This window comes from Myxocyprinus asiaticus, chromosome 24 (assembly GCF_019703515.2).
Source record: "Myxocyprinus asiaticus isolate MX2 ecotype Aquarium Trade chromosome 24, UBuf_Myxa_2, whole genome shotgun sequence".
In the NCBI taxonomy this organism is placed as follows: Eukaryota; Metazoa; Chordata; class Actinopteri; order Cypriniformes; family Catostomidae; genus Myxocyprinus; species Myxocyprinus asiaticus.
Genome location: NC_059367.1, coordinates 16,559,750 through 16,574,782, shown reverse-complemented (window position 1 = coordinate 16,574,782; position 15,033 = coordinate 16,559,750). Strand labels below are relative to the sequence as shown.

Below are 15,033 nucleotides of genomic sequence, written 5' to 3'. Positions count from 1 at the left end.
TGAAGTTTCGTCTTTCCAGCTTGTGGAAACGTTTAAACCACGTGTGTGACAACAAACCCCGCGTTAGTTTGTACCTCACGCTCCCCTGCATGTTGTTGAAGAGATGGTAAGTCTATTTCTCACAGCCTCGTTTTTATTCCAGTCAAAAACACGTGAAACCACTTGTATTTATGTCTGTCTACAGTCAGGTCACAGTCTGACTTTATGATGAGTGAAAGATGTCACCGGCAGAACATGAGATAAGGGTACAAACAACCGAAAAATTCAATACATTCGAACAGATTTGCAAAGCCTGTACCAAAAAGTGTCAATGAATTGTGCAACGGCAAGTAATGATGCACCAAGTTAGGAAAAAAGGATGGCGCAAAAGTAATGGTTCGTAGAACAAAAGAAAATTGAACTGAAAACAACTAGACACTGAATGTAAAGTTGGACACCAGCGTCACTGGACACAAATTGTCGTCATTTGTGTGACAACCAGTACACTCGGTCTAAATGGGTTTTACATAAAAATACTATATAGCTACTTTTATATATAAGGAAGTGGGCCTCATGCAAAAGGGTCATCATATTTAGAAGTAAATGTTCTGATAAAGACCAGTGGGGGCAGCATCATCTGTGAAATTCGGAAATCAAACCGAGGCGAAGAAACTTCTCCCGCTTATTTTGACTGTACTGTTTCTTTTCTGAGATTTGGATGCAGCAGTTCGTTCATATTAAAATCTAATAAAAGATGTCGAGTCTCAGCCATGAGTTAAAGCGTTGGGCTGTTGAGGAACTTGATCTGCCAGTAGACAGACTCCCTGATGACGGATATATAAAGACGTACGTTTGTTGTTGAGAATCATAATATTAATTTCTCACCAAAGGTTTTAGAGTGTTATTTTAGATATGTTTGCATTTTTGTTTAGGTTGTGCGTTGGTCCTGGAGCTTCAATTTGGAAATATATCACGCAGCATGTTTATAAAGAGAGGTGAGGTCTCAAGAGTTCACACAATAATTTCTATTGATGATAGTTTTGATGCAGAATTTGTGTGTGTGTCAAACAGTGATTGATATGCTATCCTTCATCTTCAATTATTTTAAACCATTTTTATATAATTTTTGTATAACTTAGCCTACATATAGTTTTTATTACCTTATATTATTTGTGACACCAGGAATATTTATACTTAAAAAAATATATTTTTTCGGGGGCCTGGGAAGCTCAAGCGAGTATTGACCCTGACTACCACCCCTGGAGTCGTGAGTTCGAATCCAGGGTGTGCTGAGTGACTCCAGCCAGGTCTCCTAAGAAACCAAATTGGCCTGGTTGCTAGGGAGGGTAGAGTCACATGGGGTAACCTCCTCGTGGTCGGGATTAAGTGGTTCTCACTCTCAGTGGTGCACGTGGTAAGTTGTGCATGGATCGCGGAGAGTAGCATGAGCCTCCACATGCTGTGAGTCTCCGCTGTGTCATGCACAACAAGCCACGTGATAAGATGCTCGGATTGATTGTCTCAGAAGCGGAGGCAACTGAGACTTGTCCTCTGCCACCCGGATTGAGGTGAGTAACTGCGCCACCACGAGAACCTACTAAATAGTGGGAATTGGGCATTCCAAATTGGGGAGAAATGGAGATAAAATAAATAATTTATTATTAAAAATAATTATATATAATTTATTTTTTCATACCGCTGGACTATTTAAGTGAAAAGAAAAATAGCAAAAAGGTGATTTAAAATGAAATAATGGAAAAAGAACGAAAGAAATGTCAACCAATTACGGTACTTAAAATATATGTTATTTGTCAACTACCCCTTTCATGTAAGCAACTTCTAAATACTCTTTTTAGGAATGTTCGGGTCATGCGGGGGAATCTTCGGTGGTATCCTTTTATTTTTCTGTTAGCCTGTTAATATGCATAAATGCATATTGTATGGCACGTAAAACAATATATATGTGAGATAAAGGTAATCATAAGACCCAACATTGCCCTTGCATTAATACTGCAGTGTCAAAATGTCCCAGATCAAGTTGTTAAAGGAATATTCCGGGTTCAATACAAGTTAAGCTTTATCGACAGCATTTGTGGCATAATATTGAATACCACAAAAATTTATTTTGACTTGCCCCTCCTTTTCTTTAAAGAAAGCAAAAATTTGGGTTCCAGTGAGGCACTTACAATGGAAGTGAATGGGGCCAATCGTTAAATGTTACAATACTCACTGTTTCAAAAGTATAGCCACAAGACATAAACAATATGTGTGTTATCATGATTTTAGTGGGATAAAATCGCTTAATAACCTTTTCTGTGTAAAGTTATAGCCAATATTTCAACTTGCATGCCATGATGATGTAATGTCAGCAAACCCTAAAATGACTAAAATTGATGATTTAAACAACTTTACATCTTAAATAATACATTTACAAGAGTTAATGTAAGTGCTTTTATAAAAGTATAAGCTTCACATTTCTGCCTTTTTTTTTCTCCCAATTTGGAATGCCAAATTCCCAATGTGCTTATAAGTCCTTGTGGTCGCGTAGTGATTTGCCTCAGTCCGGGTGGCAGAGGACGAATCCCAGTTGCCTCCGTGTCTGAGACCGTCAACCCGCGCATCTTATCACGTGGCTTGTTGAGCGCGTTGCCACGGAGACATAGCACGTGTGGAGGCTTCATGCCATCCACCGCGGCAACCACGCTCAACTCACCACACGCCCCACTGAGAACGAACCACATTATAGCGACCACGAGGAGGTTACCCCATTTTACCCCATGTGACTCTACCCTCCCTAGCAACTGGGCCCATATGGTTGCTTAGGAGACCTGGCTGGAGTCACTCAGCACGTCCTGGGATTTGAACTAGCAAGCTAACGAATTTTCTGTAACTTCAATTTTTGCTTTTTTTAAAGAAAAGGACGGATGAGTCGAAATATTGTTTTGTGGTCATCAACATTTCACCACAAATGCTGTCGATTGAGCTTAACTTGTATTGAACCCAGAAAATTCCTTTAATATCAGACTAGCATATGTGAGCTGTGGGAGTTTTATGGGAGCAAATATACAGTGTCATTTTCCTTGACAGTCTGAATCCTAAGGTACCAAGTTTTACAAGATGAAGAGGTAAGAAAGACTAGCTTAATTCCACTTTCCAAATTTAAAGTAGAAGGATTTATAATGTATGTGAAAGTTCTCATTAATTCTGTGTAGCTGAAACGGTTAACAAATCAGAATACAGAAGCAAGAAGGCTTGAGCTTCAGAGAGAGATTGCTGCCCTTCAGACTGAACTTGCTCAACTGGACACAAAGATCAGTCGGGTGGAGGATCAGCTTGCTGCTGAAGGTGAATGTTGTCTTTACTTTCTGTTTTTCTCTTCTGATTCCCTTCAATACTACATATAGGCTGTCAACATGAAATCAGAATTGACCCAATTTACTTTAAAGGTGCTTTCCATATTTTTTCCCTCATTAAAAAGTTTCAAAGGAATAATAATTGTGAATTTTTTTTTTAAATCATGTACATTTTTTTGATGAAGACTCCAGTTAATTTATACGGAGCTGGGTTGCCTCATGGGCATCACATGACCAGCTAACTGAACTGAAAATTATTGCTTTTGTGTGATGCGGCATCCAGGCCGCAGGATGTCAGTATAAGTCAAAGATGATTATATTGGCCAGCGCAACACAAACAAAAGGTTTCTAAGTTTCGCATTCCTGATCTTATTGTGCACAATTCATTGGCGAATGTTTTCATTAAACTGAAAATCTCCCTCCACCACTGAAACAACTTTCATTTTCTACAGAAGCCCTGAACCGCACCGTGAAAAAAAAAAAAATCAGTAGGTGACTTTTTTTTTTTAGGTGTCTAGTGCCTTCCTGAGCCTGTCCTACAAATTTTTTTCTCTAATTTTTTTTCTCAATTTTTTCCCCCGCTAAATTAAAAAAAGAAAAAATACTAATAATTTGTCCTCAAATTGTTTTCAGGTTACATATGTTTCATATGGCATTCGTTGTCAAGTGGGACAACGGGAGGTATTTCTGGTTGTTTGATGATATTCACCACCAGGAATATTGATGCTGCTATTGATAGTGCTTTTTTAAATTTGTTGGCCCATGTAAACATGTGCTGGATAGACGTCTTTGACCGTTGCGCCGCCTCTCGCTGTGTTTTCAGTGCTGTGATTAAAGGCATGACTCATGTTAGCGTTGCCCAAATCGATTAACTCTTTGGACAGCTGGAGATTGTTTGAACATGAAGCATACACCATTTCTTCAAGCAGCTCTGCATCTTCCTTTAACTCAACACGGTGCCATGGTACCGTTGAAGCTGATGCTTCACTCCAAAGAGTTAATAGATTTGGGCAACGCTAACGAGTCATCCCTTTAATCACAGCACTGAAAACACAGCGAGAGGCGGCACAATGGTCAAAGACATCTATTCAGCGCATGTTTACATGTGCCAACAAATTAAAAAAAGCACTATCAATAGCAGCATCAATATTCCTGGTGGTGAATGTCATCAAACAACCAGAAATAATTCCTGTTGTCCCACTTGACAATGAATGCCATATGAAACATATGTAACCTGAGGTATATTCTTTTAATTGTAGTATTTCATGTATTAGTAGACTCTCAAACATTATATACGTTTCTTTAATTGATTAAGATTTGCAAAACATACTTGTTAAGAGTATTATACAACTATAAATCCAAGTACCACAGCTGTCATCTGTCGCCTTGTAAGCATAAGGTTTCGTGCTTACTGATAGTGGCATGTGGTGGCCGAGGATGGTACCGCATGCTAATTGTTAGCTAGCAAGCAAAAAAACATTTCTCAATTGTGAGAGAAACATTTTTTGAGAGAGAGGACAAAATATTTAGAGAGAAAAAAACATTTAGAGGGAGAAAATACATTTGAGAGAAAAAAAGTTGTAGGACATAGGCTCAGGAGGCACTAGACACCTAAAAAAGAATTTTTCACAGTGCGATTCAGGGCTTCTGTAATTTTCAGCAGATGTCACCAAGCCCTTTCATTTAACATCCCCTCCAGCCACCTTTCATATTGAGACCACTTTTCATGATCCAATCAATTTCCGATTGATAAAATCAAGTATATGTTTGAAAATACACAAGGTTATGGAATTAAAATGAGTTCTGAATGGTATTTCAGGTTCACTGTAAAGGAAATCAGTCCCTAATATTGTTACTGTCTCTTCTTTCTGTTGGCTGCTGAGCAGAGCAGACTGTGAACAGGAACTGGGAGGAGTTTATGGAGAACAGGCGGAGAAGTTTCCTGTTGGATTCCTTCAGGCAACGCTGCACTGAGGAGAGAAACTTTGTTCTAGAGGACACACATATGATTGGCACCCAACACCATGCCCTGGAAGAGCTGTCCAAGTGAGAAAAGTGCCGCAGAAATTACAAACTGTAGCTTTAAAGCTGCAGACATGGTTCACATATGTTATTGATGTGAAAAGTGGTAAACTATGGTTTTACTACTTTAAAATAGTAACTCACAGACACAGCTACCGGTAAACTGTACATAATAAAATTAAAGATTGCAAAAATTGTTTATATTGCATAAAAGCAGCAAGTCAAAAGTTTTTATTTTTCTCATGTCCAGGAAAGCAGAAGTGAAGCTGGTGTTTGGGCCATCCGGCAATACAAACTGTGGAACTGGTGCAGATCCTTTGGTTTTAGTAAGAGAATGCTGTATTTAATTGGATTTGTGATGCACACTTTCATATTTTAAAAGCTGCCTTTGACTCCATGTCAGTTCTTTGTGCTAAGAGTGAAATGAAAGAATTATTGTTGCCTCTATTTGCTTTTATCATCTTCAGAATATGCTGAAGAGAAATTATCATAAACATTCCAAGCCTGCATCAGTTATGCATGTATGCATTCAGTATCAGTTAGACTGACAATGCTTATTGTATCTAGAATTAAAATCTTAACTTAAAGGAATAGTTCACCCAAGGATAAAAATTCTCTCATCATTTACTCACCCTCATGCCATCCCAGATGTTTATGACTTTCTTTATTCTGCAGAACACACATGAACATTTTTAGAAGAATATCTCAGCTCTCTAGGTCTACACAATGCAAGTGAATGGTGACCAAAACTTTGAAGCTCCAAAATCCCATAAAGGCAGCATAAAAGTAATCCATATGATTCCAGTGGTTTAATCCAGGTCTTCTGAAGTGATCCAATTAATTTTGGTTGAGAACAGACCAAAATGTAACTCCTTTTCTACTTTAAATCTTGACATCTGCAGTCTCCTTGGCGATCATGATTTCAAGCTCGATTACACTTCTGTGCGTCAAGCACTGGAAAGTGTAATCTAATTTGAAATCATGATCATGCCTAAAGACCGCAATGGCAGGATGTAAAGAAAAAAATGAGTTATATTTTGGTCTGTTCTCAACCAAAATTGTTTGGATCGCTTCAGAAGACATGGATTAATCCACAGGAGTCTGATGAATTACTTTTATTCTACCTTTGTGCTTTTTGAAACTTCAAAGTTTTGGTCACCATTCACTTGCATTGTATGGAGCAACAGAGCTGAGATATTCTGCTAAAAATCTTCATTTGTGTTCTGCAGAAGAAAATAAGTTATACACATCTAAGATGGCATGAGGGTGAATAAATGATGAGAGAATTAACATTTTTAGGTGAAATATTCCTTAAAATGTATTTCTATTTAATTTCAGAGAGATATCCAAGACCTCTGCAATGAAAGAGTTTTCTTTTTCCAATGCCTGCTAGAGAGTGAACTGAAAGCAAATTCATCGACTGAGTAAGAACCACTGGTCTCAGATCCTGACATCATAGATGATTTGCTTCTCATTTGACCATACTAATTCATTTCTTTGCATCCAGATTTACTCATGATCAAAGGAATGCTATGATCCAGCACTGGGTGAGTGCAGTGGAGGTATGTGTCTGTTTATGTTAATGTATGTATGTTGTTTTTTGTTTTGTTTTGTTTTTGTTTTTTTCTGCAAACTAATTAACACCCTACCATGCTGACCTCAACTTTTGTTCTTCAGAACATCCTGAACTCCCACCCTCCAAACCAAGTGCTCTCAGCTCTTCAAGCTCTGACATCCAGACAGCAGGTGGAATTAGAGGAGAAAATTGCATCTTTGGATGAAGAGCGTGACGGATCCCCTTTAGGGTAAACAATTACATCGCAATGTGTATTCTTAAAAACCACCATTTTCATCATTTTTAACTGCCTGTTACTCTGGCACTGTAGGTTTCATTACAAGAATGATCACCTTATAGATGTGTCAGCTGAGGAAGAGAAGTTACCACCTGTTAGAAGTCTATTACAGGTGATCATCACAAATAGTAGTCTCATTTTTTCTCAAATACATTGAATCATCCTGCAAATGGGGAACACAATAATGCATTTTCCACTTATTTTCAACCTGTCTCACATTTCTCGCTTTGTATTTTTGTACAGTCTGCCTGGGAAGAGGTGGAGCACAGTTATATTGAATTATCACAGACTCGCTGCAGACGTGGGCAGCTGGAAACTGATCTTAATGCTTTGATGAGAAAGGCAAAGGTTGGTGTGCTGGCACTGGAAACAGACCCACTAACCAGGTAAAACTTATCCAATCTGATTACCGTATATGTTCAAAATAAAACTTTTTTTATTTTTGTTTCATTGGATTATTTTTTCTTCATTGTAGACACCATATTTAAAGGAGTAGTTCACCCAGAAATGAAAATTGTGTTGTCATAATTTCCTCACACTCATCATTATTCCAACCCTTTATGACTTTACCCAAAAAGAAAACAAAATCTTGGGCAGAATGTAAGGGACTGTCAGCTTTAGTCACAATTAGTGCTGTGCGATATATTGCATTTATCAAAATATTGTACATTTACATATCGCAGTATGCATATCATAAAGGTTTGCGATAATACTTTAAAAAGTAACGTTTATGACGACGCAGATGGCCAAGAATAGACTGGGTGCAAGATTGTCACTTGGTGTGTGTGCGTGCAGTGTGTATATGTGCAGATCCAGAGCAAAAGATTTTCCCATTAATTTTCTCAATGTCATTTCAACACAATCAATTACAACAGATTGGCCGATTACATGAGAGTTGACACATTTTAGGAAGTTGTATTGTATTTTTCAACATACCCTCTGTTCATTCATGTTTTTCATGCGATAAGTCTTAGAAAGAGAGCGTTGCGTCTCGCTTCGTTTAAATGAGTAGGTACCACAATCTGTCACACATGGCATTAAAGAGCATCAAAACAACATTTATTGTTGAATTTTGATATTTACATACAGTGACAAGAAAAGGTATGTGAACCCTTTGGAATAACCTGCATTTATGTATAAATTTGTCTTAAAATCTGGTTTGATCTTCATCGAAGTTACAATAATGAACAAATAATCTGTTTTAACTAATGACACAAATTATTGTATTGTTCTTGTACATATTGAATACATCAAACATTCACAGTGTAGGTTGGAAAACGTATGTGAACCCCTAGGCTAATGATGTTACAAAAGCTAATTATATTCAGGAGTTGGCAAACCTGGCATTCAATTAATTCAACAAGATTGGAGTTGTGGATTAGAGCCACTTTGATTTTATAAAAAGTACTCAAACATTTTGAGTTTCTATTCACAAGAGCCATCTGCTAATGTGGAGCATGCCTCGCAAAAAAAAAGAGTCTCAGCAGACCTACGATCAAGAATTGTTACTTTGCATAAAGCTGGAAAGGGTTACAAAGTTACCTCGAAGAGCTTAGATATTCATCTCTTCACAGTTAGACAAATTGTCTATAAATGGAGACGATTTAGTACTGTGGCTACTCTCCCTAGAAGTGGCTGTCCAGCAAAGATGACTCAAAGGGCACACTGCAGAATGCTAAATGAGAAAAAAAATAAAATAAAAAAAACCCTAGAATGACAGTTAAAGACTTGAAGGAATAATTGGAACTGGTTAACATCTCTGTTCATGAGTCTACTATATGGAAAACCTTAAACAGACATGGTGTCCATAGGAGGATACCACGAAGGAAGCCACTGCTTTCCAACAAAAACATTGCTGTGTGCCTGAAGACCACCTTGACACTCCACAATGTTACCGGGAAAAAGTTTTGTGGACTGATAAAACTAAGGTTGAATTGTTTGGGAAGAGCACACAGCACTAGTATGTATGGCGTAAAAAGGTCACCCCATACCAACATGAAAACATCATCCCAATGGTGAAGTACAGTGGTGGGAGCATCATGATTTGCGGCTGCTTTACTGCTTCAGGGCCTGGACCGCTTGCCATTATTGAGGGAAAAAAACACTTTTTGGAGTGGCCCAGTCAGAGCTCAGACCTTAACCCAATAGAGATGCTGTGGAATGACCTCAAGAGAGCCGTTCACACAAGACATAAGATTGTGGCTTAGCTGAAGCAGTTCTGTAAGGAAGAATGGTCCAAAATTCCTTCTGAATGTTGTCTAATCTGCAGCTACCGGTTATTGCTGCCAAAGGAGAATCGACTAGTTATTAAATCCAAGGGTTCACTTACTTTTCCACTGCACTGTGAATGTTTGATGGGATATGTTCAGTAAAGACATGAAAGATTATAGTTGTTTGTGTGTTGTTAGTTTAAGCACATTGTGTTTATCTATACTTGTGATTGATGAAGATGAGATCACATTTTAAGACCAATTCATGCTGAAAATTAGCTAATTCCAAGGGGTTCACATACTTCTTCTTGCCACTGTAATTTGAAAGCTGAGACTAAAATAGTGCTGCTTCAAAAACTACTTCCGACTCAAATGATGGGAGCGCGTCACATTTGCATCTAATGGTTAAACCGAATATATTTTACATAGAATATCTGCAATTTGAATCAAAAGACAAATATGACTGTGATCTCTGGGATTTAAGTCATTTTTCCTTCCCAGTAAACGTCATTATATTTGGGTGGTGGGGGTTCCAATGTTCCTTGTACATTTGTATTCCACTGAAGAAAGTCTTGGGGGTTAGGAACAACATCAGGTTGAATAAATGATTGCAGAATTTTCATTTTTGGGAATGTATTTTGATGTATAGTCTGTTCAGTAGGTCTTAGTCAAAGGTCACATCTAATTTTCACATGTTCTAGAGTTTCTGTTGTCCAGATTTTTATAAAAATATATTTACAGTTTTTTTTTTTTTTTTTTTTTTTTTGTGTCAGCTGAACGATCGACATCCTGTACACAACTGTACAACCCATTGAACAGACTACATCTATTACTCACAGCCTTGTTTTATTTTGTGTCAAATTATATGTAGCTTCTATCCTGAGTCTGACTAAAGTCCATTCCTGCATAGTCTGTGTATTTTATGTTATAAAATAGAAATGACAGTTTAGCTCTGTCTCTAAACAGGTGTGTGTTTGAGTTGGAGATGGAGGGAGTGAAACAGGCAGGAGTTAGAGACAGCATCAGAGAGCAGTGTACTCAGCTACAGCTACGAGCAAGAGAAGGACAAGAGGCCATCAGGACCCTTCAGACACAGTGGCAAAGTGTCATGGACTTCAGACAGCTTGTGGTAGGTAACAAATGAGAGGTAATTGCTTACGAAAGTCTGCAAACTCATGGCATTTAATATGTTAACAAAGGAATATGATGTGACTGACAGTATGTGTTTTGTCTTTGTAGGACAGGAGACAAAAACAAATACAGAGCCTGATCAAGGGAAACTCCTCTGTGAAGACTGAATTAACCAGTGTCCATGCAGAGGTATCATCTCATTCTAGTACATTACTTGTTGTACCCAGAAATGCAGTCTACTGGGTTTTAAAGAGCACATTTTAAAGGAATAGTTCATCCAAAAAATAAAATTTACCCTCATGTTGTTCCAAGCCCATATGTCTGACTGACTTCTATGGAACACAACATAAGATACTTTGAATTTCTATAAACAATGTATATAATGATTTACAGTATCATTTAGGTACATTTATGTTTTTTTTTTTGTCTAATTTGGAGCTTGAATCCCCTGCATTTTTATTTTCTTATCTTATTTTCTGTTCTATGGAAGAAAGTAAGCAATATAGATTTGGAACATTCATTTTTGGGAGAGCAATTCCTTTAAAAGCCAGTTTGATCTCAACATGAACAATTTGATCAATTGTAACAAATAACTTTTTTTTTTGTTTCCAGGTTGGACAGTTTGTGCTGGAAGAACTTGGTCCTCAGTTTGGTAAAATGATTAAAGCCAGCAAAGGACTGCATAACTCTGTGTCAAAAGGGGCCAAGCACTTCAGTTTTGTATCACTGGCTGCACTGGACCGCAGGGTCATGAAGGGGTCAGCAAATCTCTATTTCTTGTTCTTCCATCATTAGTAGGATTTAAACAGCTTTTTAAAATATCTAGTTTTCTTTAATCTGCAGGGGGAAGAAGCTACCAGCAGCACAGCTTTCCATCCACCGGATACAGTCTCCTGCTTTCCACAAACTCTGTGAAAGTCTCTCATTTCCCATGTATACGGTAAAACATTCACTTTTTTTTTCCCCCCTCATCTTTCTGAAGGCTATTTTAAGAATTGTAAGTACTTTTAAGAATTGGCTCACAAAGCAGCAGTGAGTAAATGTATCATTTTACCATCTTATTGATGCATTTTTGATCATTTCTTACATGAAACAACACATAATCATGTTAGAGCCGCAGCTGAAAGTGGCCCAAATCTGTTTTGTTTTTTTGTTTGTTTTTTTCACTCACATGTGACACAGATCTTTTAATTAGATGACAGTGTGAACAGTTACAAGCACTTTGAATCTGACATTTTCAAATCCAATCTGGGCCACATTTATATGTGGAAATAAATCAGATATGTATCTGATTTTTTTCCAGTGTGCCTTCAGAGTGAACAGCAAGGTCAGATTTAATGTGAGGTTTTTTTTTTTTTTTTTACATCAGTGTGACTCATTCTTTACTTGCACGCTTGATTTACCACGTAATAGTCCTCTTATGGTTTAAAACCTTTAATTTCAAGTCATCTTTTCTAGTTAATGCATTTAGTTTAGGAAATGATAGTCTTTAACAGTTGGTTTCAGCGGTTCGTTTGAATTTCACAGTAAAATATGCACATGAAAACATGCAGAGATAGATTTAGCCAAGTAACTCGGCTCTTTGCGTTTGTCACTCGTGCAGAAAAGAGTTTCTATATTTATCAAACTGTATCGAAAACAAGAATCTTAATGGAAATCTGAAAAAAATTTCAGATAACAACTCACCTTACATATACACCGATCAGCCACGACATTAAAACCACCTGCCTAATATTGTGTAGGTCTCCATCGTGCCGCCAAAACAGCGCCAACCGCATCTCAGAATAGCGTTCTGAGATTATATTCTTCTCACCACAATTGTACAGAGTTGTTATCTGAGTTACCGTAGACTTTGTCAGTTCGAACCAGTCTGGCCATTCTCTGTTGACCTCTCTCATCAACAAGGCATTTCCGTTCACAGAACTGCTGCTCACTGGATGTTTTTTGATTTTGGCACAATTGGGAGTAAATTCTAGAGACTGTTTTGTGTGAATATCCCAGGAGATCAGCAGTTACAGCTGTCATGAACCCTGGACTGCATTTAAAAATACCACATGCAATTTAGGTGCCATGCTGCTCAGTGATTTTGATTTTATTTTTACAAAACAGGCCCTAAATGTATACTATCTATACAACAAACTCTCCAAACACATTGATGGTGACTGCAAATGCATTGCCTGCAAAGGCTGAAAGTTTCCATACTAAACCTTTGATCCAACCTAATATCTAACAAAACAAATGGAGTCTGTCAGTAGTCTCATCTTTCATTACATTTCCTCTGTTTGGTCTCTTATCTTCCAGGCTCCAGAGGAGTTGTGGTCTCAGGCTGTAGCCCGGAGGCTGGAGCTACGAAATCTTCACAGACTCCTTCAGCTTCTTTCAGAGTCAGCAGCAGATATGCAGAAGCTGACGGCAGAGCTGCCCTCCTCCGATCAGCAGAGTATGTCATCGCAGTACTTTTTTAATCATTTTTACAGAAGTGGCTCAGACTCCCTTTTGTGGCCTGCCTCATTGGTTGATTCCATAGTGTAACTGAAACAGTAAAACTAACTTTTACTACCTTAAATCATAGACATAAAACCATCCTTGTGCTCAATTAAATTTGACATTTTCTTGACTGACATTTGGTTAAGCAAAATTTTTTCATTTGGGGGGCCTGAGTAGCTCAGTGGTAAAGACGCTGGCTACCACCCCTGGAGTTCGCTAGTTCGAATCCCAGGGTGTGCTGAGTGACTCCAGCCGGGTCTTCTAAGCATCCAAATTGGCCCGGTTGCTAGGGAGGGTAGAGTCACATGGGGTAACCTCCTCGTGGTTGTGGATCGTAATGTGGATCGTTCTTGGTGGGGCACGTGGTGAGTTGAGCGCAGATGCCGCGATGGATGGCATGAAGCCTCCACACACGCTATGTCTCCGCGGCAACGCGCTCAACAAGCCACGTGATAAGATGCGCGGGTTGATGGTCTCGGACGTGGAGGCAACTGGGATTCATCCTCCGCCACCCGGATTGAGGCGAATCACTACGTGACCACGAGGACTTAAAAAGCACACTGGGAATTGGGCATTCCAAATTGGGTGAAAAGGGAAAAATCCAACAAAAAAAAAAAAAAAGGGTCAAAATTCCTCTCACTGAGAATAGACCATTTTTGTTTCAGCTTTGCTGCAGCATGTGAAGATGGTAGAAAGAGAGATTCTGCAGACGTTGCTCCCTCGGGCCTGTGAGGTCACACAGAGGTGCTCTAAAGGCCTGCTTTATGCAGAACAAGTGAAAACTGCTATCACACACTGGTAAGTGTTCAGAAATGGGGGCAGAAGAGTCTCTAACAATCTTCGATTCTAAGAGTGATTTTTTTTAAAAATGTTTCCAATATGGTCCCTTCATGGGATGGAAATGTTTAAAGGTGCACTCAGTATTTTTTCCTCATTAAAAAAGTTTTACTCAAAGAAATTAATTGCAATTTTGACATGTATAAAATCATGACCATTCACATGAGATGAAGACTCCAGTCATATCAGTAACCTTGTTAAAGCTGTTTTATTCTACATGGAGAGGGTCCCCTCACGGGGGCAGCCATGTTATGATCACATGACTATCTGAAAAGTATTATTGGACACTTTCACTCATAGATTAATTTAATCATGGCTGACTGTGAAAAAAAACTTTTGAGTAATGCTGCATCCATGCTCCTAGGTGTCAGTATGAGTCTAATAATGCACCTTTAAAATGAGATCTACAGCAGCAATAGCGATTCTAAGCTGTTCAAGCTATGACTTAAGGTACTATTTGACTGTGCAGGTGGGAGCAGCCTGGTCAGTTTGCCCTGCCAGAGATGCAGAGAGAGGGACTGACTTTCCAACAGTGGCTACAACGATGGAAACTGGCAACAAAAGACTCCTGATTTAGTTCTCAAATTTTAAGAAATGAAAATCGAAATATACAGTTTCTGTACACAAGTCATTTCAATTCAGTTCAATTTACCTTTTTTAAATAAACTGATTAGCATTACCAGTCATTAACACTACTTCAAACACATTCCATTTGTGTTTGAGAATGTTTAATCTTAGCACTCATTTTACTGGATCTCTCAAATTAATCTGTTGGACTCTGGGGGAAAAAGGATCATGTGGATTTCCTTTTGTGTTGTCCCTTTTTTTTTTTTTTAAGGGGTTTTAGTGAATTCTGAGCTAACCAGAGTGAAGAACAATCACTGTACATCTTCAGTTCTTTAACCTGTTTAGTCAAACTGACCCAATATAGATCTGATGTGACTAGGTGTTTTGCCACAGTTCTATGCTTTTTTGGTAGAATTGATGACATTTTTCAGTTAGCAAGAATGTTCATCTAAACACCACTGTAATGCTTTGCCAAGCAGAAGATTCAGATCAGTCATCAGAACCTGTTGCCTTACTTGTAAATGGCTGAAATTATTTCCATCATCTGTCACTGAAACTTTTCTGGTAAAAAAAAAAGTTTGCATTAATTCATTT

The 15,033-nt window shown here is 38.3% G+C and overlaps 1 protein-coding gene across 3 annotated transcripts; it reads left to right on the top strand.

Annotated features, from left to right (window-relative positions):
* Positions 1–649: 649 nt before the first annotated feature.
* LOC127415270 (HAUS augmin-like complex subunit 5) lies at positions 650–14,551 on the top strand. Of its 3 annotated transcripts, none has more exons than XM_051653956.1 (19): positions 650–825; positions 912–974; positions 1,836–1,868; positions 3,080–3,104; positions 3,192–3,324; positions 5,219–5,378; positions 5,605–5,680; positions 6,693–6,778; positions 6,862–6,901; positions 7,032–7,159; positions 7,241–7,319; positions 7,451–7,593; positions 10,384–10,546; positions 10,657–10,737; positions 11,161–11,306; positions 11,392–11,488; positions 12,850–12,988; positions 13,701–13,833; positions 14,342–14,551. In XM_051653956.1, the coding sequence occupies exons 1-19, from the start codon at positions 734–736 to the stop codon at positions 14,442–14,444; spliced, it is 1,920 nt and encodes a 639-aa protein (XP_051509916.1). In that variant the 5' UTR covers positions 650–733; the 3' UTR covers positions 14,445–14,551. The 3 variants fall into 3 exon arrangements, with proteins under 3 accessions (XP_051509916.1, XP_051509915.1, XP_051509917.1); XM_051653955.1 differs by having other exon boundaries at positions 6,862–6,916; XM_051653957.1 differs by lacking the exons at positions 650–825; positions 1,836–1,868 and having other exon boundaries at positions 958–974; positions 3,067–3,104; positions 6,862–6,916.
* The last annotated feature ends 482 nt before the right edge of the window (positions 14,552–15,033 follow it).